Here is a 27424-nt window from a genome sequence, read left to right as displayed (position 1 = left end):
TCAACCATTTTTCTACTCAGAAAATACGTATCTTAAGAAAGCGAAACTAGCCCATCGATGGGGATTATTTTGTGCCGGGAATGTTTTACAATATTGAGACCCACTTAAGTGTGGTACTTATAAGATTTATCTTTTCATAATCGAATAGGTCCCATGCTTGGCCAGCGGCATGTGCAGTCCTTTTTGCTCTTTTCGGCCATCACGGTCAATTTTATGACCAAGTTCAATGCTGGAGTGGCGGTTGTGGCAATGACCGATGCCGAAAGTACCAATCCGGACTTTCCAGTAAGTTTATAAAGACTTTTTGGAAAAACCGTATGCTATATATGTTTAATTTTGCTAGGAGTACGATTGGACCGAAATGCAGCGCTCTTACATTCTGTCCAGCTTCTTCTGGGGCTACATATTAACCCAATTTCTGGGTGGATGGCTGTGCAGGCGCTACGGAGCCAGAATCACCATGTTTGCTTCGACCTTTGGATCAGCTGTGCTGGTTGCCCTGGTTCCCTGGTTTGTTTCCTGGGGTGGCTGGCAGGCCTATTGTGCCCTCCGAATGGCGATGGGTCTGTTCCAGGGCTTTGTGTTCCCCTGCATCCATGCCCACTTGGCTAACTGGTGTCCTGTGAACGAGCGAAACCGGCTGGGAGCCCTGGCCAACATGGGTATTGATGTCGGAACCCTGGTGTCCATGTTCGCCAGTGGGTTAATTGCAGCCTCAAGTATTGGCTGGCCTGGGATCTTCTACGTGTGCAGTGGTGTCGGAATTTTCTGGTGCATTATGTGGTGGTTCTTCGGAGCCGACACTCCCGGTGAATCCAAGTTAATCAGCGAGGCGGAGCGCATCTATATTGAGAATTCGATCAGGTCCAGTCACAAGGCGAATGGGGGACATGCGGGGACTGCCATTCCGGTTCCTTGGAAGGCCATTTGGACATCGGTGCCTTTCTGGGCTTACATGATCACCAAATGCTGTCAGTCATGGGGATTTTCCACCCTCCAGACCGAGATGCCTGCCTACATGAATGGAGTCCTGTTGATGGACATGAAGAAAAATGCCCTCTACTCTGCTCTGCCCTATTTCGCATCCTGGGTAATGGCCATCGTCTACCTAATCATCGCGGATATCCTGCTGAACAGGGGCATTATGTCCATCACTGGCATTCGCAAGACCATAAACTCGATAGCGTTCTTTGTGCCCGCGGCTGCTCTGATCGGAGTCGGCTTTTTGGACAGTGAACAGAAGACCTTGGCCGTGGTGCTGATGTGCACCAATGTGGGAATCAATGCTGGTTCCACAATTGGTAGTACCATAAACACCATCGACTTGTCACCAAATCATGCTGGTATTTTGATGGGAATTGCAAATACGGCGTCAAACGTTATACCCATTGTGACGCCCCTCCTCGTGGGAATTATGGTCAAAGATGTTGTGAGTATGAATGAAAAATTCCTTATTGTATCCGTTACCCGTAGCGTAAAAAAATTTCCATGAATTTTATTTTGAATTCAGTAACATATCTTATAGTCGAGGCCATCGTTCTTTCTTGCTTTTTAAATGGTCACCCTAAAAATCTAGGATATAGAATGTTCAATCTCATCTTACTAGCCAATTATCTTTTAGAGATCTTAAGGTTAATACGGACTGATAGACTTACTTGACTTATATCCAAAAATGTATACTGTATCTATCGTGATCATATTTTGTACCTGTTAAATATAGATAGGTAAAAAGATAGTTGAAAGGCTGCCAACTAATTGTTTCTTTTTATCATTTCCAGCACGATCGCCAGCAGTGGCAGGTTGTGTTCATCATCTCCGCCGTGATCTTCGTCGTGGGCGACTTAATCTATCTCGCCTTCGGTCAGATGGTTACCCAACCCTGGGATGCACCCGACTTTTTGGATAAGGAACGATCCCCCAATCTACAAGAAGATGGCTATTCCAAGGCTCTGGAAGCAAAAGAGTCCACAAATGTTGATGAGGCTAAACGTAAAGAAAGTGAAGCTGGCTTAGAAAGCGAGGTACCAAAAAAGAAGGGTCTTAATGATGAGCTCTGAAATCGAAAACACCAAAACATATTACTAAAGGCTGGTCCGAAACTTTTTTGACAAAAGTAAAAACTTTATAAATACACGTAAATACAATTAAGGCATATGTATTCCCATTAAGTAATTTAGGATATAAATATAGAACATTTAATTGAATTTATTATGACTTTGTTGAACTATCTTCATAATCACCAATGCATTAAATCAAACTTAGCTAAATTTACAGGTAAGTTTTATTATATATTTTTTTCATTTTAGTAGTATTGAAAACCTTTCTGAAGATCTCCTTTAAATGATCGGTTCCCAATGCCAAGTGCTTGGTGAAGATCAAGAAAATGTAAGTACTTAAACTGGAATCTCGAGTATATTTCTATATATCTATCTATACATCTATTGTACAAAAGATATCCTTTTTCAAGCAAAAACAGGGGCTCTGTGCACGAGCTTGTTATAGAGGGTTTTTCCCTATGTAGTATAGCCGTTACATATTCCAAAAAAGAACAAGTGTTTGAAAGGTCCCTGATAAGCCGCTCGTGCCTGGCGCCCTGATTGATTGAAGATCAACTTTCGCTATCAGTTGTAGTGCTTCAACCTTTATCATTTTAAAGTACGGGGGATGGAATTTCCAGCTAAAGTCTTAAGCATAACACAGGTAAGCGTCATGCAGATTATTGGCATTGGCCCCTGATAAGATTAAACTTAGGCCTCTGCCACTGAAGAGGTAGAGTAGATAGCTTTGCCGGACAACAGTCGACTGCGAAAAATCTATGACGTCTCCGGAGTAAAAAGACTGCTTTAAGGGGGCCTTTCCCTTTCTAACAGTATCGCATCCGGATTTCAAGCCCCGTGCCACCCACCTCCCCCAAAGCCAATCTCTATCGCTATCAGTTGACTGTTGTGGAACCGGTATCGCTGCGCTTTATTAGTATAAGTTCAACAATGAATGTTGCTTTTTCCCTTATCAATATCGTATTTGTAAAGTGCTCTGATTTGGTGTCCATTAGACTTGAAAACTGACGGCGCATTCGATTAGCTCTCCAATGGAAGGTGCAAAGCGATCTGACTGCAACTTGTGAGATGAGTTTAAATTGGATCTCTGGCGTGTGTGGTACAACTAAAGCAGTGCGGATATGAAGGCGGAAACAAATAAGGGTTAGTTGAAGGTCCTTATAGGATCCTTTATAAGGTCTTATGGATTTTTGGAGCTTTAAAGGAAAATATATTAAAGCGGTGCTCACACTTCATAGTTACTTCACATTTAGATATATTGGGAAATATACTATAATTTTTGTGGTGAAAACAAAAAGCAATTAGTATAGGGGGTGTATCGAACGCTATTTTTGCATTCCGCTCTATCGAAATTCAGGGTTCAATGAGAAAAATTCCATGAGAGTCTATTGGTAAAGTCTAGATGTTTTGGTTACACTTTGGTTTTATTTATGTAAGTACGAAGTAGACAACAAAGGTTTTGATGCAACTGGAGAAACTGCAGAATTTTTATAAGGTACATTTTTAAAATGGGGTTCTCCAGATACACTTAAGTGGGTTACATATAGTATTAATTTCAAATTATTATAGGTCCGATGATCGGCCAGCGTCACCTGCAGGCCTTTTTGCTTTTTCTGTCCATTGTGGTCAACTATATGGCCAAGTTAAATGCTGGAGTGGCTGTTGTGGCAATGACGAACGCCGAGAATACAAACCCAAACTTTCCAGTGAGTTCCAAGATCGTTATCCCTTAAGAAATATAATTAACTAATATCCTGTAGGAGTACGATTGGAACGTAATGGAGCGTTCGTACATTCTGTCCAGTTTCTTCTGGGGCTACATATTAACTCAATTTCTGGGTGGATGGCTCTGCAGGTGCTATGGAGCCAGGATTACCATGTTTGTGTCCACAATTGGCTCTGCTCTTGTGGCTTTGCTTCCCCCCTGGTGTGTTTCCTGGGGTGGTTGGCAGGCTTATTGCGCTATCCGGATGTCAATGGGTCTGTTCCAGGGCTTCCTGTTCCCCTGCATCCACGCCCACCTGGCCAACTGGTGTCCGGTGAACGAACGAAATCGGCTGGGAGCTCTGGCCAACACGGGTATTAATTGCGGAACTTTGGTGGCCATGTTCGCCAGTGGATTACTGGCAGCCTCAAGTGTCGGCTGGCCCGGAATCTTCTACGTATCCAGTGGTGTAGGCGTTTTCTGGTGCATCATCTGGTGGATTTTCGGAGCCAATACCCCCAGGGAGTCAAAGTTCATCAACGAAGCGGAACTGAACTATATCGAGACTTCGATTAACTCCAGTCGCAAAGCGGAGGAAGCGGAGCAAAAGGCGACTGGAAGAATTCCGGTTCCATGGAAGGCCATTTGGACCTCGGTACCTTTCTGGGCACTGATGATCACAAGATGCTGTCAGACATGGGGATATTCCACTCTCCAGACCGAGATGCCTGCCTATATGAATGGTGTTCTTTTGATGGACATGAAGAAAAATGCCCTCTACTCGGCCCTACCGTACTTAACCTCCTGGATAATGGCCTTTGTCTACGTCATCATTGCGGATATCCTTCTGACCAGGGACATTATGTCCATTACTGGCATTCGCAAGAGTGTAAATTCTATTGCGTTCTTTGTGCCCGCGGCTGCGTTGATCGGAGTCAGCTTTTTGGATAGTAACCAGAAGTCACTGGCTGTGGTGCTGATGTGCGCCAATGTGGGAATCAACGCTGGTTCCACAATTGGCAGTACCATAAACACCATCGACTTGTCGCCGAATCATGCTGGCATTCTTATGGGAATTATTAATACAGCAGCTAACGTTGTGCCTGTTCTAACGCCTCTCCTTGTGGGAATCATCGTCAAGGATGATGTGAGTAACATAGTTAAAGACACCTTTAAAGCCCACAAATAATAATCTAAAATATCTTATACTTAACAGCACGATCGCAAGCAGTGGCAAATTGTATTTATCATATCAGCCGTCATCTTCTTTGTGGGAAACATTATCTATCTAGCCTTTGGACAGATGGTTAATCAGCCCTGGGATGCCCCCGATTTTGTGGATAAGCAAATATCCTCCAACCTACAAGAAGAAGGAAATTATAAAGCTCTGGAAGCAAAGCAGAGCGAGAAATTGAAGGAAGCAAAGCGTAAGGAAAGTGAAGCTGGCTTAGAGGTCCAGGAACCCAACAAAAACAAAGAAAATGTGGAGAATCTTAGTCAGAACTAAAATTAAGATCATGGAACATTCTAACTAACTATAACTCGAAAATAAGAATTTTACTCGCGGCTGGTCCGGAACACTTTTTATCAAGTGTCTTTTATTCAATAGGTTACAATAAGTCATATGTCTTCCCAATAAATAATTTAAGATATAAATATATAGAAACTATAAATGAATAACACTGCGTCCTTGTTTAATTACCTATTGGAAAGGGGCTCATCAAGGTAGCACCATGCCACTTCTTTATCAATGAACATTGATTACTGTAACAAGCATTGGGAGTACTAATCGTAAATAAGCAACTAGTTGACGTATGTGTCATGTGAAAACAAGATCGATTGGTTCTTCAATTAAGTTGACATGTGTTTTCACTACCAACAAATTGAAATTTGATAAGAGAAGAAGTCGTAGCAACTGTTAGATAAATACTTAGAAGCATTGTTCCCAGAGATGTTATGGCCAATAGTACAAGATTAATCTGACCTTTGAGCTGATTTGCTATCTTAGATTTGGTGTGCGGTTTTTCAAGGCCCCAACTAATTAGGCTAGGGGTTCCGAAATCCATATTAACCTTGGTCAGTTTTTAAAAATGTTAGTAGGTTAATTGTTATTTAATTCATGCTTATGGTATTTATGGGTAGTACAAGATTTTGACAATCTGCAAATTAGATTGGCTAATCTTAAAATAATCACCAACATTCCTATTTTGACTCGTTTATGATCCTAATCGCGTGCCACATTCTCTTAATCATGGATTAAACTCTTTGTATTAACACGCACGCTTTAAGGCCTTATCATAGAATAATCTGACTGATTAAAAGTTTATTAACAAATTAGATTAAAATAGTGCCTGGGTGTGGTACTTTCACGGCTCACTCGCGTTTAATTGGTGTAACATTTCAGTCGTCGGTGGGCCCGTTTTTTATAAGTATTTCAAGGATGACAGCTGAAGTAAATAAAGGTATGGAAAAATAAGCATAATTATTGGATACGTGCATGCGAGTGCAAGAAGATAAATATCAAGTTAGTCTACTTTGATCAAAAAATGTTTTTTCTTAATTACATAAGTAAGGGTAAAGAGAAAGGTGTTTGAGCTAGTATCAGAAACTGGAAAGACATTCGATGCAATTAAAAAAAGGATATGGACTTTATCTTTGGACTTTAAACGATCGTGCTTTTTAAGTGTCCATAAGCATAACATACTTCGCAGGTTCTCTTGAGTGAAACAACCTGGGATATAAATATCTCAAGTGCATTTTAGATTTTTCTGATGAACAGCTACCCTTCTAATTACAAAGTACATGCTATCTTAACTAGTGGTCGTTCTTGATTTCAGGACCCCTTCTGGGAATGCGGCATGTTCAGACCCTACTCATTTTCCTCAACATAACATGTTTGTATATCGGTCGCCTGAATGTGGGAGTATGCGTGGTGGCCATGACGAATGCCGAGACCACCAATCTGGATTTTCCAGTAGGTCTTTTATTTAACTAATGATCATTGATTATATTGATTGATATTCATTCTCGTTTATATCTCAGGAATATGATTGGTCTTTGACACAAAAGTCGTATATAATCTCCAGCTTCTTTTGGGGCTACATTTTCACCCAATTCCTCGGGGGCTATCTCTGCAAGCTGTTTGGAGTCAAGAATGTCATGCTCTGGGGATCCTTCGCATCGGGTGTCTTCAGCGCTCTAACGCCCCTCTTCATCAGCTTTGGCGGATGGCAGGCGTACTGCGGTGTTCGGGTGCTTATGGGCTTTGCTCAAGGACTGATCTTCCCCTGCATTCATCAGCACCTGGCCAGGTGGTCACCCCCCGCGGAGAGGAATCGCTTGGGAGCTCTCAGTCACACGGGAATCGAGTGCGGAAACGTGTGTGCCATGTTCCTGAGTGGAATGATAGCAAAAAGTCCTATAGGATGGCCGGGAATATCCTATGTCTCTGCCGGATTGGTCTTCGCCTGGTGTATCATTTGGATGCTTTTCGCCGCCAACAATCCAATGGAATCTCGTTACATAGGCGAGGTAGAGCTCCAGTACATCGAATCGTCTCTGAGGCACAACGAAGACTATCACAAGACCATCATACCCATTCCTTGGAGGGCCATTTGGACCTCGGCTCCGTTCCTGGCTCTTTTGGTGGCACGTTCCTGCGAGACCTGGGGTCTGAGTACCCTACAGGCGCAGATCCCAACGTATATGAACGGTGTTCTCGATATGGACATGAAAAGCAATGCATTCTTTTCGGCGTTACCATTTTTGGCCATGTGGATTATGTCGTATGTTTACCTGATAGCCGCCGATGTTTTGCTCTCTGGAAATAGGCTAAGTTTGACGGCACTGCGAAAGACCATTAACTCGATAGCCTTCTGGATTCCATGTGCTACGCTAATTGGAATAGGATTTTTGGACCAGGAACAAAAGAATGTGGCCATTGCTCTGATGACCATCAGTGTGGGTGTGAACAGTGGTGCAACGATTGGTTCCTCCCTGAACACCATCGATCTATCACCAAATCATGCCAGCATCCTCATGGGGATCGTGAATACGGCTGCGAATGTGGTGCCTATAGTGACTCCTCTTGTGGTCGGCTTTATCGTTGAGGATGATGTAAGTTTTGGTCCTTAATTGTTTTTAAAATAGCACCGCTTAAACATTTGTATTTCAGGCCAATCGTTCGGAGTGGCAGATCGTATTTATAATCGCCTCAGTATTGTTTTTTTTCGGTAACTGCGTATTTCTGTTCTTTGGTTCGGCTATTTCTCAGCCCTGGGATGCCGAAGACTATCTCCAATTAAAAGTACCAGACCTAACTATTAAAATAGCTATCCACGGAGCATCGAAAGATACTGATGAAATGAAAAATACGCTGGACTCACGGGAAAGATAGTTTCAAATCCAGATTTTTTAATAACTAAACTTAATCTAATATATTTCAGTACACTTATATATTCACATACATATTGATTATGCTACTAAAATTTATAGACCTACTTCTAGTAGTTCACGTTTGTCAGCGTTCAACTTTTTCTCAAGAGGCGTATTTACCAATGTTTTAATTCCTATAAAATATGGCTTATTATGTTGCCTTATCTTCAACAAAAATGTGTGATAAGGTCAAACCGCAGACGAAATAAATCATTGCGCCAACTGGATTTAAATCACTTACTTCCTGAACTGCTTCGGATTGGTCGATTTAAAGCAGTGGCTTAACTTCTTTGCTGATCGAATCGAATATGTTGTCAGAAATTAATAAAGGTGCGGAATAAACGTAGTCCTTCGCTTGGATCCAAATTTGTCAATAAAAACTTCAAGTGTTTTTAAAGGGCCCGTAGTGGGAATGGGCCACGTACAGGCCCTCAACATAACAACAATGTTCATAGACTGCAAGTTCCCTGGAATGGCCTGGAATATCGTATGTCTCGGGTGGATAGTTTTCTTCCGGTGTGCCTTGTGGTTCGTCCTTGCAGCTAACAAGCCCACTGAATCAAATCCGTGTTTATATGGAAAAAAGAACTTCACTACATTGAATCACTTCTGAAGCACAATGAGCAGTACCATAGGACCATTATCCCTATCCCCTTTTCTTTGCTTTTTTGGTGACGTGTTGCTGCGGAATCTGGGGCCTGAGTACCCTACAGGCGGAAATCGCAGCCTACATTTACGGTGTTCTCGATATGGACATGAAAAGCACTGCGTTCTTCTCGGCGCTACCGCTTTTGGCCATGAGGGTTATGTCATTCGTTTACCTGATTACCGCCAATGTTCTGCTCGCTGGTTAAGTCTAGTCAGCCTTCTAAATTCCATGTGGCACGTTGATTCAAATAGGATTTCTGGACCTGCATCAGAAGACTACGGCCATTGCTCTGATGACCATTAGTGTGGGTTTAAACAATGGTGCAACTATCGGTCCCTCCTTGAAAACAATCGATCTATCACCAAATCATGCCAGCATCCTCATGGGGATCGTAAGTACTGCTTCGAGTGTGGTAACCATTGTGACTTCTTTGATTGTCGGCATTATCATTTAGAATGATGTAAGTATTTTTTTAATTAATCACTCTCAATACATGCAATACACTTTGTGCCCGAGTAGATAGTAGTGACATCATTACTAATTAAATTAAATAAAATGGTTTAATTATGACAAAGTGTCAATGACCACACATTTTTTATTGATTTATTGGAATCAATATCTTTATTGATAAGATTGTGATTTGGTAAATCAAACCACTTCGTTAAAAATACAGGTTTTTTTTTAATTTGCGTACTCACCAGATATTAAAGTTTGCCCGTGGATTGACCTTATCGCGTGATGGCGTTTTAGATTAGAGAAACACATCTTATCGGCTTATTCGATTTGGATTTAAATCAGCATTATGTTACTCCACTCACTCACTTTAGTTCCTACAGTGCTTCGGATCGGTCGATTTTAAGTAGTGATTAAATCACAAAATGTCAGCAGAGACTAATAATGGTGTGTGTAATGTTAATGCCATCGGCTGGGATTATAATTTGTGAATGGGACTGCCTCCTACGGCCTTAAAGCAAATAGAACGCCCTTCAGAAGTCAGACATTGCCCTCCGGCTGAAAAATTCCCGGGCTACTCGCACGCCAATGAAGTGGTCATAAATCACTCCAATTATGGCTACGATAACGATGTCTCAAGAGCAATTCAGATTTATTTGCCGAACGGCTTGCAGACAGGAAGTGATCGGGTAATACCAATTATTCTCTTTGTTGCAGGTCCCACAGTGGGAATGCGGCATGTCCAGGCCCTACTGATCTTCCTCAACATAACTATTATGTTCATAGGCCGCCTGAATGTGGGCGTGTCTGTGGTGGCAATGACGAATGCGGATACCACGAATCCGGACTTTCCCGTAAGAACTCGGCTGAAAGAAATCTCTCAAAGAAATATCGTTAATCTCAATACAATTACACAGGAATACGACTGGACGCAGGCTGAGATATCTTATATACTATCCAGTTTCTTTTGGGGTTATATCTTTACCCAGTTCATCGGCGGATATCTCTGCAAGAGGTATGGAGTGAAGAGTGTAATGTTCTGGGGAGTCTTTGGATCTGGCGTCTGCAGCGCCTTGACACCTCTCTTCATTGGATTTGGCGAATGGCAAGCGTACTGCGGAATTCGGGTGATAATGGGCCTGGCACAGGGATTGGTATTCCCCTGTATTCATCAGCACCTGGCCAAATGGTCACCTCCGGCGGAGAGGAATCGCCTGGGGGCTCTCAGCCACACTGGAATCGAGTGTGGCAATGTGAGTGCCATGTTCTTGAGTGGAATGATAGCCAAGAGTTCCCTGGGATGGCCGGGAATATCGTATGTCTCGGCTGGAATAGCTTTCTTCTGGTGTGCCTTGTGGTTCGTCCTTGCAGCCGACAATCCCACTGAATCTCGATTTATAGGGGAAAGAGAACTTCACTACATTGAGTCTTCTCTGAAGCACAACGAGAAGTACCACAAGACCATTATTCCTGTGCCCTGGAAGGCGATTTGGACCTCGGCTCCATTCCTGGCCCTGCTTATTGTACGTTGCAGCGAAAACTGGGGACTAAGTACTCTGCAGGCCGAGATCCCATCCTACATGAACGGAGTCCTCGGCATGGACATGAAGAGCAATGCATTCTTCTCAGCACTTCCATTCCTGGCCATGTGGTGCATGTCGTACATTTATCTGATCACTGCCGATGTTCTCTTGAGTAAGAACTTAGTTAGCCTGACAGTCCTGAGGAAAACCTACAACTCGATAGCCTTCTGGATTCCTGCCGCCACTTTGATTGGCATCGGATTCTTGGATAAGGATCAGAAGAATTTTGCAATTGCATTGATGACCATCAGTGTGGGCGTTAATAGCGCACAGACCATTGGAAGCGTTCTAAACACCATTGATCTATCGGAAAATCATGCTAGCATTCTGATGGGAATTGTGAATACAGCTGCTAATTTTGTACCCATAGCCACTCCATTGGTGGTTGGTTGGATTGCAGAGGATACTGTGAGTATCGGCATAAATAAATCCTTTCTGAACATTTTAATTAGCATCCTTCTTTTCAGACTGATCGGTCAAAATGGCAGATTGTATTTATCATTGCCTCCGTAATCTTTTTTGTGGGCAATTGCATTTACCTGATCTTTGGAACGGCTGTAACTCAACCCTGGGATGCCGAGGACTATCTCCAGATTAAGGAACCTGAGCTGGCCAAAGGACCAGCCAGCTTCGCGACACCTAACGAAAAATTTTCTTCAAAAATCAACGAAAATACTAAAGAAAATTCAAGTCCTACAATCAGATAGTCAAAGTTATTTGAATTTTAAGGCAACATTATTTTTAAAAGTCTGGGTAGGTTTAAGTTATGTACGGATTACCAAAATAAAATAATATGTATTCAATTTGGTGTTAGTTTTTTTGAAAAGTCTGATTTGAAAAGTTATAATTAGGTATAAAAGGTAAAAGATTGAAGTAGTTCCTTCGGTCTAAAATGAAGTGCTACAATCAATTGCCATAATTGCTTTAACCAATGAGTTCGTTTACCATGTCTCAAGAGCTAGTCAGCTTTGAGTACCCGGCTTTTGCAATAACATATACACATTGTTCTGATTAAAGTACTTTTACACTTCATTTATTCCTAAACTAGTCTCTAAGGCATAACCAGCACTTCCACAAGACGGGTATTGCGATCCACAGAGTTTTGTCATCGATCAAATATCGCTAAGTCCTGCCAGTATCCAGATGAGAAAATACAAATCACTTGCTAGTTCCAAACTGTTCCTTTTCTAAAAATAATGTTAGAAGCTACCTATATTTCTTTAATTTCGACTGTCACCTTTCTCATAGATTGATGTATTGAAGTGAAAGACGTCTTTAAGGACAACCACCACAACATTTTTACGCAGAGCTCTCCAAAGCTTGTGCCATTAATGAAAGCCCAATTTTAGTTTCTTCTACTACGATCACTGAAAAACAGCGAAAGCGTTCAAATTCCTGAGAAGATAATAAAGCTCTGTTAATCTAAACACAAGTCCATTAAGCTTTAGCTCATAACTCACTCAGAGTAGCTAGGGGAGTCACTCGAGATTGTTATACCAGGGCTTTAATTTGGTTCAGATTAGAGTTTCCTTTAATTTAATAAAGTTCAATAAATTGACATTAACATTATAAATACTTTGGCCGTGTACATTATCGATTTGTTGATTATTTATTTAACTGCACTTAGAAAAACAACAGATTATCAAAAAAATGTTACCAAAGTTTTGGGGTACTCTTTCAAACGAACGAGGTCAGAATAAAAGGGCTGCATTTAATATCAAAAAGATTGTTAATTTCTTGATTATATTTGCCTAATTTTTTTCCAAAACTATATTTTTATAATTTCATATGAGATCAGAAGGTATTATTGTATTACCTAGTAAATATAAAGCTTAGGAAATACTGTTATCAAGCAGTTTTTAATGAAACTATAATTTTCTCGACGTGATCTTTCGTACTTCAACCTGTGCTACTTTGGTGGTCCATAATATGACTCATACCGTTCAAAGCAAAGAATTTTACAGACACGCTTTGTCTTTTTTTATGATGATGGTGAAAATGCTATTCAAAAGAAGAAGTTTTAATGAACGATTAGAAGAGAAGTGACTCTTTTTAAATCGTTAAAAAATAATTTCGTCGTTAAGTTCGTTTTTTTCAGGTGTGGTAGCATCGCTTATCAGGTACGTTTGATTGCCTCGCCGAGATTAAAGCCATAAATACGATTCCAAAAAATAAGTAAAATCTTTCATTTATGGCTGCTCTGGTTGATTCGAGTGGTTGTGGTGAGTAAAGTTTGCCCTTTTCCGCTTTCCGTTTGAAGCTTTCAACAGATCGGATTTAATTTCACTACGTGTTTAGGTCTGCTAAAACAAAGGCGTTAGTTGATAATCGGGCCATAAATCTTTTAAGCAAATAAACACGTCTCTGGCAAAATGGAGTGTTGGGAGGGTGCGGGTGTTTTTTGGTGTTTTAGCTACCACTTTGTGTAAACCCATCAATATTTGCTGATAATACGTAGGAACATATGCATATGCTTTCTCAATCCGCTGGCAAAATGGTACAATGGGTGGGATACGTCAGACGGCTTCTGGAACGAGGAGTTGCGTCAAAGTTTCGACGATCTTGCTTGTGACTGAACCATCTCTTTGGAGACCCACTTGTTAGTCCCCGTGCCAAACAGAAAAAAACAGGTGAATGATATGGCCAAGCGTTGCGGCCCAAGCTCTCAAAGCTTTCGCTTGTCGTATAAATGTTGGCAATACAATGGCGATTGGGCTTAGAACCATTCTAACAATCTAGCAGTGCAGACCGCGGGTTAACTGACATACTAAAGTGTTCCTAGTGGACTAGCTTTCTGGTTATACGCGGCGACCATGACCCACAAGCCATCGAAGGGCCCTCGCCTGGGCGTTCGTCACCTGCAGTCGTTTTTGCTCTTCCTGGGCCTCACAGTGATGCACATAGCCCGTCTTAATGTCAGTGTGGCCATTGTGGCCATGACCAATGCGGCCACCACGAATCCCAATTTTCCGGTGAGTCTTGAGTGATACGCAATGCGTAATGCAACTTGGCTGACGTGGCTGCCTAATCCCGCAGGAATACCAATGGACGGAGAAACAGAAGTCGTACATACTCTCCAGCTTCTACTGGGGCTACATCCTGACCCTTTGTCCTGGCAGCTTCCTGTGCCGTCGCTATGGCGCCAAAGTGGTCCTCTTTGTGGCCAGCTGTGGCACTGCAGTGTTCAGTCTGATGACCCCGTGGTGCATCACCTGGGGTGGGTGGCAGGTGTTCTGCGCCATTCGCATTCTGCAGGGCCTGTTCCAGGGCGTAATCTTCCCCTGTGTGACGGAACACCTGGCCATGTGGTCACCGCCGGAGGAGCGAAATCGCCTGGGCGCCTTCAGCTACACGGGCACAGATTGCGGCACTGTGCTGGCCATGTTCATCAGTGGCATGATTGCCAAGGGCGTCATGGGCTGGCCGGGCATATCCTATGTGTCCGGCTCCCTCTGCGCCGCCTGGTGTTTCCTCTGGCTGATATTCGCCTCCAACAATGCCACCGAATCTCGGTTTGTTGGCGAGGCCGAGTGCAAGTACATAGAGTCCTCGCTGGAGCACAATGATGACTTCCATGAGCGCACGATACCCATTCCCTGGAAGGCCATCTGGACTTCGGTGCCCTTCCTCGCCCTGCTGGTGACTCGGTGTGCAGAGACCTATGGCCTGAGCACTCTGCAGGCGGAGATACCCTCCTATATGAACGGTGTCCTCAACATGGAAATCCAGAGCAATGCGGTCTTCTCATCGCTACCCTTTTTGGCCATGTGGCTGCTGTCCTATGTCTATCTGGTGGCCGCCGATGTTCTGCTGAAAAAGAAAATCCTGTCCCTGACCTCGGTGAGGAAGGTTTTCAATACGCTCTCCTTCTGGATCCCAGCCGCCTGCCTGATCGGCATAGGATTCCTCAGCCAGCAGAACAAGAAGCTGGCCATCGTACTGATGACCGTGTCGGTGGGCGTGAATAGTGGAGCCACCATTGGCAGTTCCCTGAATTCCATCGATCTGTCACCCAATCATGCTGGCATATTGATTGGCCTGAGCAATACGGTGGCGAATGTTATTCCCATCCTCACACCACTGATTGCCGGAGAGATCGTGGCCGATAAGGTGAGTCAACTGTCGAAAAAAAATGTATATGGAAAAACCCAAGTCAAAAACAATAATAATAAATATTTCCCAATTCTCCACAGCACAATCGCGGGCAATGGCAGATCGTTTTTGGCCTGGCGGCTGTCATTTTCTTTGTGGGCAACGTGGTCTTCATCATTTGGGGAACCGCCAAGGCGCAGCCCTGGGATGCAGATGATTTCCTCAAGCCAAAGGATGCGGAATCCGCCTGCGAAAAGACGAAAACCACTGCCGAAGAGGTTGCCCCACCCATCGATCCTGTTCTGGAGCAGCAAATCAGTTGGCCCGAGAGATATACGGCCAAAGCCATCGATTGATTTGTGGCGGAAGTGGCTGCCCTGCCCCTGCCTGCACAGAACAATTTCTTTTGTTAATCAGTATTAACTATAAGTAGGCTGTAATTTATATTTATTCTATTTATAAGGCGTGACCGTAGCGCGAGGCTTAAGTAAATTATTTTCAATTGAATCGCTTTGTTGTTACCAATCGCTCGCGATTTCGGCCCTCGAATCGAGGAAGAGTCCGATCGGGCGGCGCAATCTAATCTGTTAATTTATCTTATAAATGTATATAAGTACCCATATTTATTATGGATTGCGGCTCGAGCGACCAATTGTCAATGGCTACAGCCAAAGTTGAGTGCTTTGCACTGCCCCTCTATCGATGGGTTCAAAAACATTTGCCACAGCTGTTTGTGAATATCTGATATATTGTGATACTTAGAAATAAACTGTTGACTTCTTTCTCCGCTCTGTGTACTTTGCTCTATTTGAACTAGCTGCTCCAAATGGGATATCAGTTGAATGGAAACAATGGTGGGTTACAGGTTGTTTTGCTCGGCATCTGTTCAGACTCCTTTTTAAGAGCTCTCTGTTTACTTCTAGATGAGGAAGGTTCTTCAGATGGGATCAGATTTATGGGACCCTATGATATTTGCTTACTTGTGATTCCCATAGCTTACAAGTGCTCTCGGGAAATATAATCTTACTTGTTTGAATACTTGACAACTCACAAACTATGCACTTTAGGAATTAAGTTCTATGGCTCATCAAAGACCGTGGAATCCCTGCCTGAGACCAGCCTACTTTAAAGTTGAGTAAGGTCTCCTCTCCTTATCTTATCATCGGCTAATTCAGCAGTAATTATCGCTTAACGATCGCTTGGTCATTTGATAAAAAAAGGCAGTCTAATGCCCGGAACCAAAGTGATTGTAATTAGCTCTGCCGATTGATATAAAGTGCCTGGCTGACTGCCGTTGTTATATTTGCTCTCTGATAAGAACTTAACGCCAGCTACTGCGGCCCGTCATTGTTATTGTTTGTTTTTATACCCATGTGTAGCTCCCACGGGGCGGTGAGTTATTGGGGCGGGAAATAGAAATGGAATAGCTTCTCACCCGACTATAAAACTGTCAATAAACCAACATGATTGACTACTGCTTATGAGATAAGCATCTAAAAGCTTAAAACTTACGTGATATGATTTGTTTTCTTTCTTAAGTCTTTCGTGAGTAATATCTCAACTTCTTAAATCAATACATATTTTTCTATATATCTTGGTAACAGTAATACAGTTGTAACGTCATCTATAATATTTTATCAGCGGAAAAGTCATAAATGGGAAAACAATATATTATACATTTTAATTGTGCTTTAAAGAAATATATACATATATTTTTAAGAGCATACCCTAATGCTTGGCAAAAGTTACAACTATTATTAAAGATACTCGTACTTTATTATTCTACATTGATAAGACGAAAAGTATGCTATATTTCTGAAATAATAAAAGACGCGCTCTCTTAAATTTCGACTAGAAAAGTTTAGGCTTCGAAATACATAAACAGTTTTAATATTTGTGTTTGTATAACATATCCTTACCTTGAAATCTAAGTTTTGTTTTCCATTATATTGTAATAATGTTATATTATATTTTCTTATTTTTGGACATATTATTTATTTTCTTAAATCTTAAATTGTACTTTTAAATGTTCGTTTAATCATATTTTGTATTGTGTTCACATTAAGATATTTTATGAAAGGTTTTGTTTTTACACCCAGAAAAAAAGAAATCTTTGATTTTAGTCCACTGACAATAATTTAAAGATCAATGGACTAAAAACGGCCTTACATACCCTTAAAAATGTGCCTCCCATATACATTTAAGGATTAAGAATGATTTTAAGGTCATATGGACTGCCTGATGGCTTTAAGCTTTTATTTCTTAAATTAAAGTGAAGGGCCGCGAACCAGGGGATTTTTTTTCTGGGTGTAATTATCTTTATAAAAGCCACTATTGAATCGGCTCTGGTATCTGGATTCACTTTAAAAACATTCTTATCCAAATTACCAACATACTATATATTTTATAGAACTCGTCAGCGGCACGCGGCCAGAATTCGAGTTTCGGTGAAGCAAGTTTTAATATTTGGCGGGTAAACTAGTTTTGCAGAATGGCTAGTTGCAGCTACTTATTAAATTGCATCGCCTATCTTCAAATTGCTAGTTCGGTGATTCGAGGTAGTCGCATTTTTCGTTGCGGCCTGCAATGACGATAAAATCGTTTAACCTGGTGGTAAAAAGTGAGCTGGAAAGTTCAATGCGCATGTCAAGTTCGCTGTCAAAGTCTTTTGTTTTCGCAGGTCCCAAATGGGGCATTCGCCACCTGCAGGTGCTGTTTCTTTTCACCTGCGCCACCTTGACCGTGGCCCAAAGGTTCAACATGAGCGTGGCCATCGTGGCCTTCACCAATGCCAATAGCAGTAACCCATATTATCCGGAATATAAGTTGACGGAGCAGCACAAGTCGTATACGATTAGTAGTCCCTTTTGGGGCTCGTGCTGCACCCAAATGATGAGTGGCTATCTGTCGAGTCGCTTTGTAGCCAAGATGCTGCTGCTGGCCATCATGCTCCTCACCGCCCTCCTCAGCATTGCCACGCCCTTCGACTTGGCCTGGGGCGGCTGGCAGCTCCTCTTCTGCGTCCGCTTTGTCCAGGGACTCGCGATGGGCGGCATGTGGCCCTGCCTGTACACCCATCTGGCCAAGTGGTGCCCCAAGGAGGAGGCGAATCGCTTGGGCGGTGTCATGACGACGGGCCTGGATTGCGGGACCATAATTGGATTCGCTTTGAGTGGCCTGCTATCTGCCTCGCCACTTGGTTGGCCCAGCACTTTTTATGTGCCAGGTGAGTTTAATACTTGTCCCTAATAGCTCAGGGAAATACACAAAGAAATCAAGGGATAATATGTACTTTTCCATAACATCCACTTGGTTAATATTCCAAAGAAACATATTATCTTTTACATAAATTGTGCTGAATTTTTTAAACTAAGAAAATATTTTTTTATTTAGGCCGATCAGATCTTAGTTCTGAATATATTGGCTTTGCAAATTGCTCTTTTCATTTAGACTAGAGTGCATTTTTCTTAAAAGAACGTTTTGAAACTCCTTACTCACCGGAATTTACAAACGACTTAACATATCTTTATGCAGATATTCTTCTATTTTTTAACGTAAACGATTAATTAAGAGCAGGACGAAAATGTTTCGTAGAAAGCCAAGCTAGACTTGTAATGCACCTAAAAATTTGTTGAGTCACAAAAGTTTTTTTAAATTCTTAAGCCAAATTCAAAATAATTAATACTTTTTTTGATGTTATACAAAAGGTTACGGACAAATATTTCTTTCTTAAAAAAACACAAAGTTAGGTATTTTTTCAAAAAGCAAGTCGAAAATATCTGGAAAATGTGTTAGTATTATTCATAATCTGCAAAAATTATCCATTTTCTAACTCAAAGTGAACTATAAATTCTGTAATACTTGTCATAAATGTTTTAATGCACAATAAATCATTAAAATAGGTTAATAAATCATCATACTAAATAACGGTTGATAGGCCATTGAAACTTGATTAAGTCCCTTTTAAAACCTCATTCTTAGTCAAAGGGATTTACTAAGTATGCATTTATCAAGCTTTATTTCCATCCATAGGTTATTTGGGAATTGTTTGGTGCCTTCTTTTTTTACGTTACGGTGCCAACAGTCCACCCGAATCAAGATTCATTTCATTGGCGGAGCCCAAACATATTGAACTGGCCCTGGAGCAGAATCAGGGGATTCGGGGTGAGATTCCTCCAGTTCCATGGCTCCAAATCCTTACCTCACGTCCCTTTATCGTGTTGGCCTTTTGTAAGATGAGTCAGGCATGCAGCTTCTATACGCTAATGCAGCAAATACGGCGCTACATCCACGGCGTTTTTCACTACAGTATTGCAGTCAATGCTCTGCTATCCGCACTACCCTTCGTCGTCATGCTAATGTCCTCCTACGGGTTTATTTTCCTGGCTGAATATTTGACTCGATATAGAGACATTCCGTTGCCCATCCTGAGAAAAACCATCAATTCATTTGCCACCTGGACACCGGCTGTAGCCCTAGTGAGTCTGTCCAACAGCTGCCATTTCCGGACAGGCCATCGGAAGTTCCCTCAACCACGTGGACTTGTCGCCAAACTTCGCCGGACTGCTTTTTGGGATCAGCAACACCTTGATGTCTGCGGCTGGGGTGATATCACCCATCATTATTGGACTGACTGTTACCAATGAGGTGAGGATTGATAATACATATATAAGTGGTCGATAACAAAACACTATGGTTAATGGGAAACTTTTACATATTCAGATACTACTTAGAAAGGTACTTTTTAACCATATCCATATGTTAACTTATAGTGTACTTAATATTATATTTTACAAATACTTTATATTATTTTCAGTCGGATCGCACGCAATGGAGATTTGTTTTCCTTGGCATCTCCGCTATACTTTTCCTAGGCAACTTGTTGTATTGAATCTTCGGTCAAATGACTGTCCAGCCGTGGAATGATCCCCTGTCCAAAGAAACCGCAGCTGAAGCATTACCAAAAACTTTGGCAACTGCCAAAACACCCGACGAATCGGTATCCGTCGAAAAGTTTAACTATTTGTAATTGTATATTTGTAATAACATATTCAGTGCTAATTTTGTTACATAAAAACATTTTAAAATCACAATGGTATATATGTCACGTATCCCCTGCCGTGTGGAATTCGCTGCGACCGAAGTTTGTATCTCTCAGATAATAAACTGAGGAATCGTTGATTAAAGACATCACGATGGACTTGAGCCCCAAAATCGAAGCCAGTTTGTATTTCAGAATAACCGATTTGATTAGTTCCACTAGTTGGACCAGCGACTCCTCCTGCTTTGAATTTGTGGCATTACTTTGGGCGTGGAGCAAGTATCTAAGGAAACAAAAGAAACATTTTAGTAAATAGAAGTTGGCGGAATATAGTACAATCTTACCCCTTGACCACCTGCTCAATCACATCGTCATTGATTCGCTGATGGCACAGATATTCCTGCAGATAGTTTGGTGCTTGAAGGACTACAAATTGGGACAAGATGGCCTCGCTCCAGTTAATGTCATAACCATAGGCGCGACCAAGAATCAAAGTTTGGGGTACGCTGAAATTAAAAATATCATATATGTAAATGTATATAAAATTGTACATTATTTCAACTGTAGATATAATATACCTTAGATGATTGTTGACCAACTCCCGAAAATGTTCTCTTGTCCTTACTCCAATGACGATCACGCACATACTATTGGAGTTGGTGTTGTGCCGCTTTTCCAGTGCCTTGTTGCACAGATCCAGCTGCATGGCCATCAGCTCCGCGCGGGAAACACACTGCTGAGCCAGCAATAGCTTGTTGTCCAACAAATAGTTCTCCGTAGCATGTGTGTAATTTTCCAATGCCTGCTGCAAAAGAGTTTGCACCTCCGCCGAGCATTTCAGCTTGTTGGACTGTTCGGCGAGGGCTTGAATTTTGCTGACTATCTCCTGGGCCTCCGTGGTCCACATCTCCGCCAATTCCTTGTACATAAGGAAGTGAAGGGCCGCCAAACGCAGCAGTTCCTTTCCATTCTTTGGTTGGTACTCCCTTAGGTAGCTAAGAATTGCCTGCCGAAGTCCGCCCTTCTGATCCTCATCGAACTGTCCCAACAAGGACTCGAATTGCTCGTTCTCAATCAGTGAATCGAAGCAATAGAACATCTCACGATAACGCGCTATTCCAATCAGCATCCGGACAATCAGCGACCAGGATTTCGCCTGGGCCAGTTGCCCATTTAGAACTTTAGCTTTCTGAAGAACACTTACAATACCCTCCATAGAGCATTCGTGCACGAAACACAAGTGCGCTTTGATCAACAGCTCAACGTAGATTTGATTCAGCTTTTTGTGGGACAACACCTGGGGAATGCCGGATATTGTTCCCGTGGGAGAGGGCGTTGGCAATCCATAGAGTTTTATAACCTTGGACAGATTTTCGAAGGCTTCAGTCTCCTCGAATACCTTTCCTTCCTGATATCGACGATATATCTTTAGGGCATCACAATACTCCAGCAAACAGTTACCCAACATGGTTGAATTGGGAGCCAGTTCTAGGAACAAGTGGAAATCCCTATCTATGCTGTGGCCCCAAAGATCAGCGTTCCTCAAAGCATTTCTTGGCTGCTCCTTGGCGTTAAAAATATAGAACCGGGGACGTACAATACAGGTGGTCAGCTCCAGGGCTATACACTCGGCAATCTGTAAGGTTTAAAATCGGATTACAAACTCATTGCTGTTCTAGAAGATTACAAGAACTTACTTCTTTTGGTGTCATTCGCGTGGATATTTGTATATCACTGACCACCAGCAGACGCTGCAAGCAATCCTCGGCAGCGGCGCTCTTTAAAAGCACACTAGCATCCTTGGTACGCAGCACATCGAGGTATTCCTTGTCCAGATACATGGCTGCCCTATAGGCAAGAACAATACGTCTACCAAGCTCCACGCCGTATTTTAACTTTGATCCTATGCCCAGCAAGGTGTCCAGAGTCTGCTGTTTCTCCTTGGAGGGAATCTCTTCAAACTCCATCGCCACCGTGTCCGAACAGCTGTCAGAAAGATCACTGTCCCAACGCGACATCACATTTTGGTTTAGAGTAATCCGATTAAACTTTGGAAATGCACTCTTCTCAATCTCGCCCAGCAGCTGGCGTTCCTTGCTTGACAGCTTACTAATGCTGGTCATGCCCTCGGCTAGTGCCATTGCAAATACGATAAACCTAAGGTCATTTGGCCGAAATTCAAACAGCTCTTGAAGACGCAGTGCCTCCACTATGTCGCCCTTGTCCAAAAGCGTGTTTAGTAAAGTATTGAGTCTGCTTTCCATCTCTGGGGTTAGCTTAGTTTTATCAGAAATGCTGAGGTCGTCAATTCCTGCCAGTTCTTTGAGTTCCGAGAAGGATTTATAAAGCACACAGCGCTCTTGAAGCATGATTTGTTCAAAATATTCCGAGTGGTAAATGGATAGCTGGGACAGCCGGTCCTCCGGTAGCAGCAGATAGCACAGAACCATATCATACTCAATCTGATCACGATCAAAAGATTCATTGGGAAACAAATGGTGCTGTTTGATCACGCCCAGCGTACTCTGAAGCAGCTCATATCGTTGCACACCCACGTGGCCAACGGAGGAAGCCGCTTGTAGGAGAAAACTCACTAGAATGGCGGGTGCTAGAGAGTGCTGTTGAATCTCCTTTTCATACTCCTGATGGGGCCTTATTTCGCCGCCTTCCAGCTCGGCCATCCATTTGCGATAAACAATATCACTTAGCGGCAGCTGCAGCAAGGTGGCTAGTTGAAGGGCTTCCTCGTAAGCTCGAGCTTCTGTGAGGGCATCTACCAGCCGTCTGTACTCTAAGCTGTCCTTCTTCACAAGCTGCTCCAGATCAATGGAAAGTTCTCGCAGCCAGGTGGCTGCCACGCCAAAAACTTTATGTAGGAGACAGAAATTAAGCAGATCACAAATATCACCCACATCCGAGCGACAGATGCAGTCGAGGAATCGCTGCTGCTGCAAAATGCAGTCAAAGTTGGACTGCAGTTGGATGATAAGCAAGCCAATGGAGCGTTGCATTACTAGCTTTCTGGGAAGGGCACCACAAAGTGGCAAGGAAACTGAATTCTGGCTCCAGCTAAAAAAGAACTGACGTAGTTCTACGATTGTGGCATCGCTAAAATCCTCCTGGTGGGCTGTCAGCTGGAGAAAACGACACAGATGCGTAAATTTGCACTCCTGAAACGGGAATAGATTCTTTAATTAACCATGTCATTTAATTTGTAATTTTTATACCCACTGGCTGAAAAATTTCTAGGCTGTGTAGCAGAGCATTCACATGACCACCAGCTACAGCTCCTCGGATGACAGACCACACCCACTCCTCTCGATTCTCCTCGCGCACTTTGCAGGCCTCCTGCAGTAGGTGGCTCCACTGACCGCTGGAAACCGAGAGCCAAACGATCCAGCACCAATCCCGGTTCTGTTCGCTGAGTGTGACTGCCAGCACAGCCAAGATAGGCAGCTCCTGTCGGATGCAGTGCCTCAAGAGATTGATACTTGTGCAATGCGGGGCATTGCCAACCATAATCTCCAGAAACTTTGCTGTGGTGGGAATAATTTCATCTGGCAGACTATTGGTACTGCACAGTATGATGGCAAATATATCCTGACGAGCTGTGTGGGTTAGCAAAGTGCACAGGGATTGTTCGGTGTTCCTTTGAAGCTGCTGCATGCTGGTTTCTTGGTTCGAACTGTGTGATGAATTAGTCATCGTTTCTTGCGAGGAGTTGGTCTGCGTTTCTCCGCTACGACGAGGCGGTCTTTGGAAACTCCTTTTGTGCTGACGATCGCCAGAGGATTCGAAACTTAAGGCGCGCAGCAGATGCACACCGATTGGAGAGGCCTTAAAGTGCGGTAAGAGCTTCTTTAGTTCACTTAAAGGAAGATCGAAGTATTGAAAGATGAGAAGCAAGTGCCACCAGTCATTTCTGGAGGCATAGTGTTCGAGCAAGCCCGCTGGAAGTTTTCCAGGAGTATCTCGAACAGCCAGACGCATCAGTGATTGATATAGTTCCAAGGGAAATTCTTTGGGATTTGCTTCGAGTTGCTGCACTAAATCCCGATCCCACTCAGCCAGCGAATCCGAGTAACTTTCTCCGCTCCGTGGCTTCGGTAGTCTCCGCTGTAGTAGAAGAAAACTCCTTAGTGGCTGGGTATCAAAGCCCAGCATCTCGCAGCAAGCAACGCAATGGGTCACAAGCTCCTCATCGCCGGCGTGCTGCAGTGCCATCTGAGTAACCGTCTCGCAGGCATGGAAAAGTTGGGTCTTTGTGATCTGACCATAAAGCTGCAGTTGCTCGGCGATCAGATAATAAACGGCATAGGCACTCCTCTGTTGCTTCAGATAGTGTGTGTAATTCAGTTGAGATTTTCTGGCGTAGCGCTGACAGAGGCGCGCATTTGAGAAGCTGACCAGTTCGCCGTGTCCAGCGGTGGCCAGGAGCGGTAGATTCACCTGCTTGAACTTCAAAAAAAGATCATGGGCTGTGGGCAGGCTAGAACTGCTGCTAGTTGGTCCGTGATCGAATCGAGCAATCAGCGATTTGAGATAGGGCACCCGGCCCAAGTTTGTGGAAGTGAGGAATCCCTCCAGGGACCGCACACTTGGTTCCTGACCCAGAAAGTCGTAGAAGGTAAGCAGGGGATGTCCTTCAAATGAGTCGGCTGTATCGTGAGTTTTCTCCAAATATGCCTGGACGCTCTTGGAAATCTGAAAGAAATGTATTTATTAGTAGCTGCTGAGGCTTACATTTAATTTTGAAGTTTTTTCTAAGAATTAAAAAGAATTTAAATTAAATTTAAACTTATCTTATAGGAAAGGATAATAATAAATGTTTTAAATTTGAGATTTTTATAGAAATTAGATTTATCAGAAGTCATGTTTATGTTGGAGAGAAAATATACAAAAGTCAAAACTGACTACACATAATTATAATTAATCAACATTTTACATTTTTAAATTATGATATCATTTACATACTTTAAGTCATTTTTGTTCGACTAATTTTAAAGATAGGATTAGATTTCCTGACTTACCAACTCGAAGCCCTCATTCTCGGTCAGCGAATTCGTTTTTAAATCGACGATTAGGTTAATGAGACTCTCCTGATGGGTCTCAGTGCCGGCCAGCTGTTCCAGCGAGGCTACAGGCACACATTCCATGAGGAGCAGAGAGTATTGGCCGCGATCCAGCAGATATTTGGCCAGAGGCTGACGGCTGAGGAGATCCGCGTGCTTTCCCAAGCACTCCATGGTGCAAAGGCGACGCAGCAAAGAAGGAATATCGCCGGACTCATCAGTGAAAAAGTATCCCGCGCGGGCAAAGAAGTTTCGCAGCACTTCGTTGGGCTGCCGCAGTTGCTCCAGGGCATATTCATACATGCTGTCATCTATTTTCCATGCGGCGAAGCCCTGTTCCAAGGGAGAGAGCGTTTCCGGGGCTTCGAAGCTCTCCTCCTGGCAGCGACACCAGCGTTGGAGCTTCGCCTGTTCATCACTATCCACCAGATGCTGCCAGACCATTTTCTTCGAGAGGGATCCCAGCAGAGATTCATTGCCATTGGCGAAGTACAGTTCGACGAGTAGCAACTGCAGGGCCTCCTCCGGTAGAGTCATCAAGGCTTCTATGTGGACACGCGGCAGATGCACCCGATGCTTGGCCACCAGGGACTCACACTCCCGCAGCTGCTGGACCAGGGACCAATGGTATGCGAGGACTGGCTCCTCTTGCTCGTACATCAGGGGCTCCCGATTGCGTAGGTGATCCAGCACGAACTCACACAACTCCTCGTCCTGGCACTCGCAGGTGAACTGGAAGAAGAAGCACTTGACATCCCGGTCCACGTTACGGATCACATCCTCCGCCTTGCAAACGAGTCGCTCGGAAAGCAGGCGCTGCACATAGGCCTGCACCACGTCGTAGAAGTAGTGGCGGTACTCCGAGACGGGGATCTTCCTCTTCTGGGCCCAGTACTCCATGCACAGGTCGATGTGCTCGCCCTTGGTGGCCACCTCCTTTATGATGGTCACCTCGCTGATCCCCTTCCAGTTCTTGAATATCTTGTCGCGGGCCTGAGCCTGCGCCTGGGCGGAATGCATCTTGGAGGGCGGAGTGGTGGTTTTTGGAATGTTCTGCGGGTTTTTTCACATCTCTTTGTTTCGCCTCCGAATAGGCGAGGCGAGGCGAACAATGCAATGCAATCAACAGATGATAATAGGAAAAACAGCTGAATGTGCTGCTTCTCCTCCGGAACCTTATTTGAGATGGAACTAGTTCACAATACAGTGAGTGCAGAAGTAGATGAACCAAAGCCAGAAAAATAAAACATAAGTACCCTTGCAACTAAAAGAACATCATGAAAATAATTCATTTTAAGAAATTAATCGAAGGCCTGTGTTACTTGAACATCTTGTAATCATATTCTTTTAATTGGTTGGTTGTAGAAAACATAGTAAAAGTACAAAAATTAAGTGTGATAATAAGAAGTGAATGAAATGACATTAAATCATAAAAACAATGTTTATTTCATGTGCAAACACATCTCTTAAAAAAAAAATGACTAAAACTTTTAAGCCGGGACGTCGGAACCGAATGGGCAGTACGGACGGTGGACCTAGGTGCCTGTTGCTGTCCAGATCGATCTAGAATGTACGAGAACGTGAGTTTGATCACGGATACAATTTCCAAACAGTTCCCAAACGTGTGTGCTAATCTGGTTGTTTTGGAATTCTTATAGTATCCTTAAAGGAATAAGGCACACTTTATAACTCAGGGAACACTGGAACAGGGAAAAGGGACAACAATGGTTTCTGCCTAATTCACATATACAAATTTATATAAGTACATTGTACATTGTACATAGATGGCTCACCACATGAGCTCAAGTACGAAATAGAAGATTTTATTAGCTCTGTTCATTTTTCTAGAGCCATAAATAACAACTTGTAGGTGAAACCCTAAAAAAGACACTGTCCTAAACACACATGCGTGCAGGTCACTTGAACCTAACCCGAAATGTTATCACTTAAAATGGTTTCCTATCCACGAAAGGTTCTCTTCGGATCCTCTTGTGTTTCCTACCTGCGTAATGATTTTATAAAAATGCAGTGTTCATTTAGAGCTCAAAAAAATAAGACGTCTTTTTATTGAGTGCCCATACAGATTATAAACAATTTCTTATTTTGCTTTACAATTTGTTTCCTGGTTAGTATTTGATGTGATAAAAATACATTTACTTGCATTCGAAACACAAAACCATCACAAAATTTTTCGGTTTCCCTTGGGATTTTTTAAAACTATAGACGATGACTAACGGGATGGCTCGTGGCTATCAGAGCTTGGCTCGCGAGCAGTTCAGAAAGAATATCGACATGTATGTCCATGCGTTGCTGCACGCCGTCCAATGCTCCAACTGCT

General features: G+C 43.0%; 7 protein-coding genes across 7 annotated transcripts; 6 read left to right on the top strand and 1 right to left on the bottom strand.

Moving 5' to 3' along the window:
• The first annotated feature begins 57 nt into the window (after window positions 1-57).
• LOC119549688 (putative inorganic phosphate cotransporter) lies at window positions 58-2143 on the top strand. The gene is made up of 4 exons (XM_037857904.1): window positions 58-82; window positions 149-285; window positions 344-1429; window positions 1779-2143. Exons 1-4 carry the CDS (start codon window positions 58-60, stop codon window positions 2055-2057), a joined length of 1527 nt encoding a protein of 508 aa, XP_037713832.1. The 3' UTR covers window positions 2058-2143.
• Window positions 2144-3178: 1035 nt separating this feature from the next.
• LOC119549687 (putative inorganic phosphate cotransporter) lies at window positions 3179-5269 on the top strand. Its single transcript, XM_037857903.1, has 4 exons — window positions 3179-3200; window positions 3627-3763; window positions 3818-4909; window positions 4979-5269. The coding sequence occupies exons 1-4, from the start codon at window positions 3179-3181 to the stop codon at window positions 5267-5269; spliced, it is 1542 nt and encodes a 513-aa protein (XP_037713831.1).
• An 884-nt stretch (window positions 5270-6153) lies between these two features.
• LOC119550702 (putative inorganic phosphate cotransporter) lies at window positions 6154-8209 on the top strand. Its single transcript, XM_037859577.1, has 4 exons — window positions 6154-6224; window positions 6600-6736; window positions 6805-7878; window positions 7937-8209. Exons 1-4 carry the CDS (start codon window positions 6203-6205, stop codon window positions 8156-8158), a joined length of 1455 nt encoding a protein of 484 aa, XP_037715505.1. The 5' UTR covers window positions 6154-6202; the 3' UTR covers window positions 8159-8209.
• A 1514-nt stretch (window positions 8210-9723) lies between these two features.
• On the top strand, window positions 9724-11588 carry LOC119549681 (putative inorganic phosphate cotransporter). The gene is made up of 4 exons (XM_037857890.1): window positions 9724-9745; window positions 10016-10152; window positions 10216-11289; window positions 11349-11588. The coding sequence occupies exons 1-4, from the start codon at window positions 9724-9726 to the stop codon at window positions 11586-11588; spliced, it is 1473 nt and encodes a 490-aa protein (XP_037713818.1).
• Window positions 11589-13638: 2050 nt separating this feature from the next.
• Window positions 13639-15663, top strand: LOC119550600 (putative inorganic phosphate cotransporter). Its single transcript, XM_037859415.1, has 3 exons — window positions 13639-13853; window positions 13918-14991; window positions 15075-15663. The coding sequence occupies exons 1-3, from the start codon at window positions 13695-13697 to the stop codon at window positions 15327-15329; spliced, it is 1488 nt and encodes a 495-aa protein (XP_037715343.1). The 5' UTR covers window positions 13639-13694; the 3' UTR covers window positions 15330-15663.
• A 1887-nt stretch (window positions 15664-17550) lies between these two features.
• LOC119549705 (putative inorganic phosphate cotransporter) lies at window positions 17551-20002 on the top strand. The gene is given in 5 exon segments (XM_037857931.1): window positions 17551-17593; window positions 17654-18199; window positions 19006-19462; window positions 19464-19620; window positions 19790-20002. Coding segments are annotated over 5 exon segments (1407 nt in total). The 5' UTR covers window positions 17551-17559.
• LOC119549704 (spatacsin) lies at window positions 19982-26214 on the bottom strand. Its single transcript, XM_037857930.1, has 6 exons — window positions 25045-26214; window positions 23246-24718; window positions 21712-23184; window positions 20593-21650; window positions 20359-20520; window positions 19982-20297 (listed from the first exon to the last, which is right to left on the bottom strand). The coding sequence occupies exons 1-6, from the start codon at window positions 26104-26106 to the stop codon at window positions 20078-20080; spliced, it is 5448 nt and encodes a 1815-aa protein (XP_037713858.1). The 5' UTR covers window positions 26107-26214; the 3' UTR covers window positions 19982-20077.
• Window positions 26215-27424: the final 1210 nt, after the last annotated feature.

The sequence above is a fragment of the Drosophila subpulchrella genome, chromosome 2R (assembly GCF_014743375.2).
Source record: "Drosophila subpulchrella strain 33 F10 #4 breed RU33 chromosome 2R, RU_Dsub_v1.1 Primary Assembly, whole genome shotgun sequence".
Taxonomy (NCBI): domain Eukaryota; kingdom Metazoa; phylum Arthropoda; class Insecta; order Diptera; family Drosophilidae; genus Drosophila; species Drosophila subpulchrella.
Note: the sequence above shows the minus strand (reverse complement) of the source record. Positions and strands in the feature narration are given on the sequence as shown.

What these genes read in the sequence shown, in the direction of transcription:
- LOC119550600 (XM_037859415.1), top strand. Translation starts at nt 13,695, where the DNA reads ATGACCCACAAGCCATCGAAGGGCCCTCGCCTGGGCGTTCGTCACCTG. An exon ending in CCACGAATCCCAATTTTCCG is followed by an intron (nt 13,854 to 13,917) that starts GTGAGTCTTGAG and finishes CTAATCCCGCAG; the next exon opens with GAATACCAATGGACGGAGAA. An exon ending in GAGAGATCGTGGCCGATAAG is followed by an intron (nt 14,992 to 15,074) that starts GTGAGTCAACTG and finishes AATTCTCCACAG; the next exon opens with CACAATCGCGGGCAATGGCA.
- LOC119549688 (XM_037857904.1), top strand. Translation starts at nt 58, where the DNA reads ATGGGGATTATTTTGTGCCGGGAAT. An exon ending in GATTATTTTGTGCCGGGAAT is followed by an intron (nt 83 to 148) that starts GTTTTACAATAT and finishes ATAATCGAATAG; the next exon opens with GTCCCATGCTTGGCCAGCGG. An exon ending in GAATTATGGTCAAAGATGTT is followed by an intron (nt 1,430 to 1,778) that starts GTGAGTATGAAT and finishes TATCATTTCCAG; the next exon opens with CACGATCGCCAGCAGTGGCA.
- LOC119550702 (XM_037859577.1), top strand. Translation starts at nt 6,203, where the DNA reads ATGACAGCTGAAGTAAATAAAG. An exon ending in CCACCAATCTGGATTTTCCA is followed by an intron (nt 6,737 to 6,804) that starts GTAGGTCTTTTA and finishes TTTATATCTCAG; the next exon opens with GAATATGATTGGTCTTTGAC. An exon ending in GCTTTATCGTTGAGGATGAT is followed by an intron (nt 7,879 to 7,936) that starts GTAAGTTTTGGT and finishes TTTGTATTTCAG; the next exon opens with GCCAATCGTTCGGAGTGGCA.
- LOC119549681 (XM_037857890.1), top strand. Translation starts at nt 9,724, where the DNA reads ATGTCAGCAGAGACTAATAATG. An exon ending in CCACGAATCCGGACTTTCCC is followed by an intron (nt 10,153 to 10,215) that starts GTAAGAACTCGG and finishes ACAATTACACAG; the next exon opens with GAATACGACTGGACGCAGGC. An exon ending in GTTGGATTGCAGAGGATACT is followed by an intron (nt 11,290 to 11,348) that starts GTGAGTATCGGC and finishes CCTTCTTTTCAG; the next exon opens with ACTGATCGGTCAAAATGGCA.
- LOC119549687 (XM_037857903.1), top strand. Translation starts at nt 3,179, where the DNA reads ATGAAGGCGGAAACAAATAAGG. An exon ending in ATACAAACCCAAACTTTCCA is followed by an intron (nt 3,764 to 3,817) that starts GTGAGTTCCAAG and finishes AATATCCTGTAG; the next exon opens with GAGTACGATTGGAACGTAAT. An exon ending in GAATCATCGTCAAGGATGAT is followed by an intron (nt 4,910 to 4,978) that starts GTGAGTAACATA and finishes TATACTTAACAG; the next exon opens with CACGATCGCAAGCAGTGGCA.
- LOC119549704 (XM_037857930.1), bottom strand. Translation starts at nt 26,106, where the DNA reads ATGCATTCCGCCCAGGCGCAGGCTCAGGCCCGCGACAAGATATTCAAG. An exon ending in CGCGAATGACACCAAAAGAA is followed by an intron (nt 21,651 to 21,711) that starts GTAAGTTCTTGT and finishes TAAACCTTACAG; the next exon opens with ATTGCCGAGTGTATAGCCCT. An exon ending in TTGGTCAACAATCATCTAAG is followed by an intron (nt 20,521 to 20,592) that starts GTATATTATATC and finishes TTTTAATTTCAG; the next exon opens with CGTACCCCAAACTTTGATTC.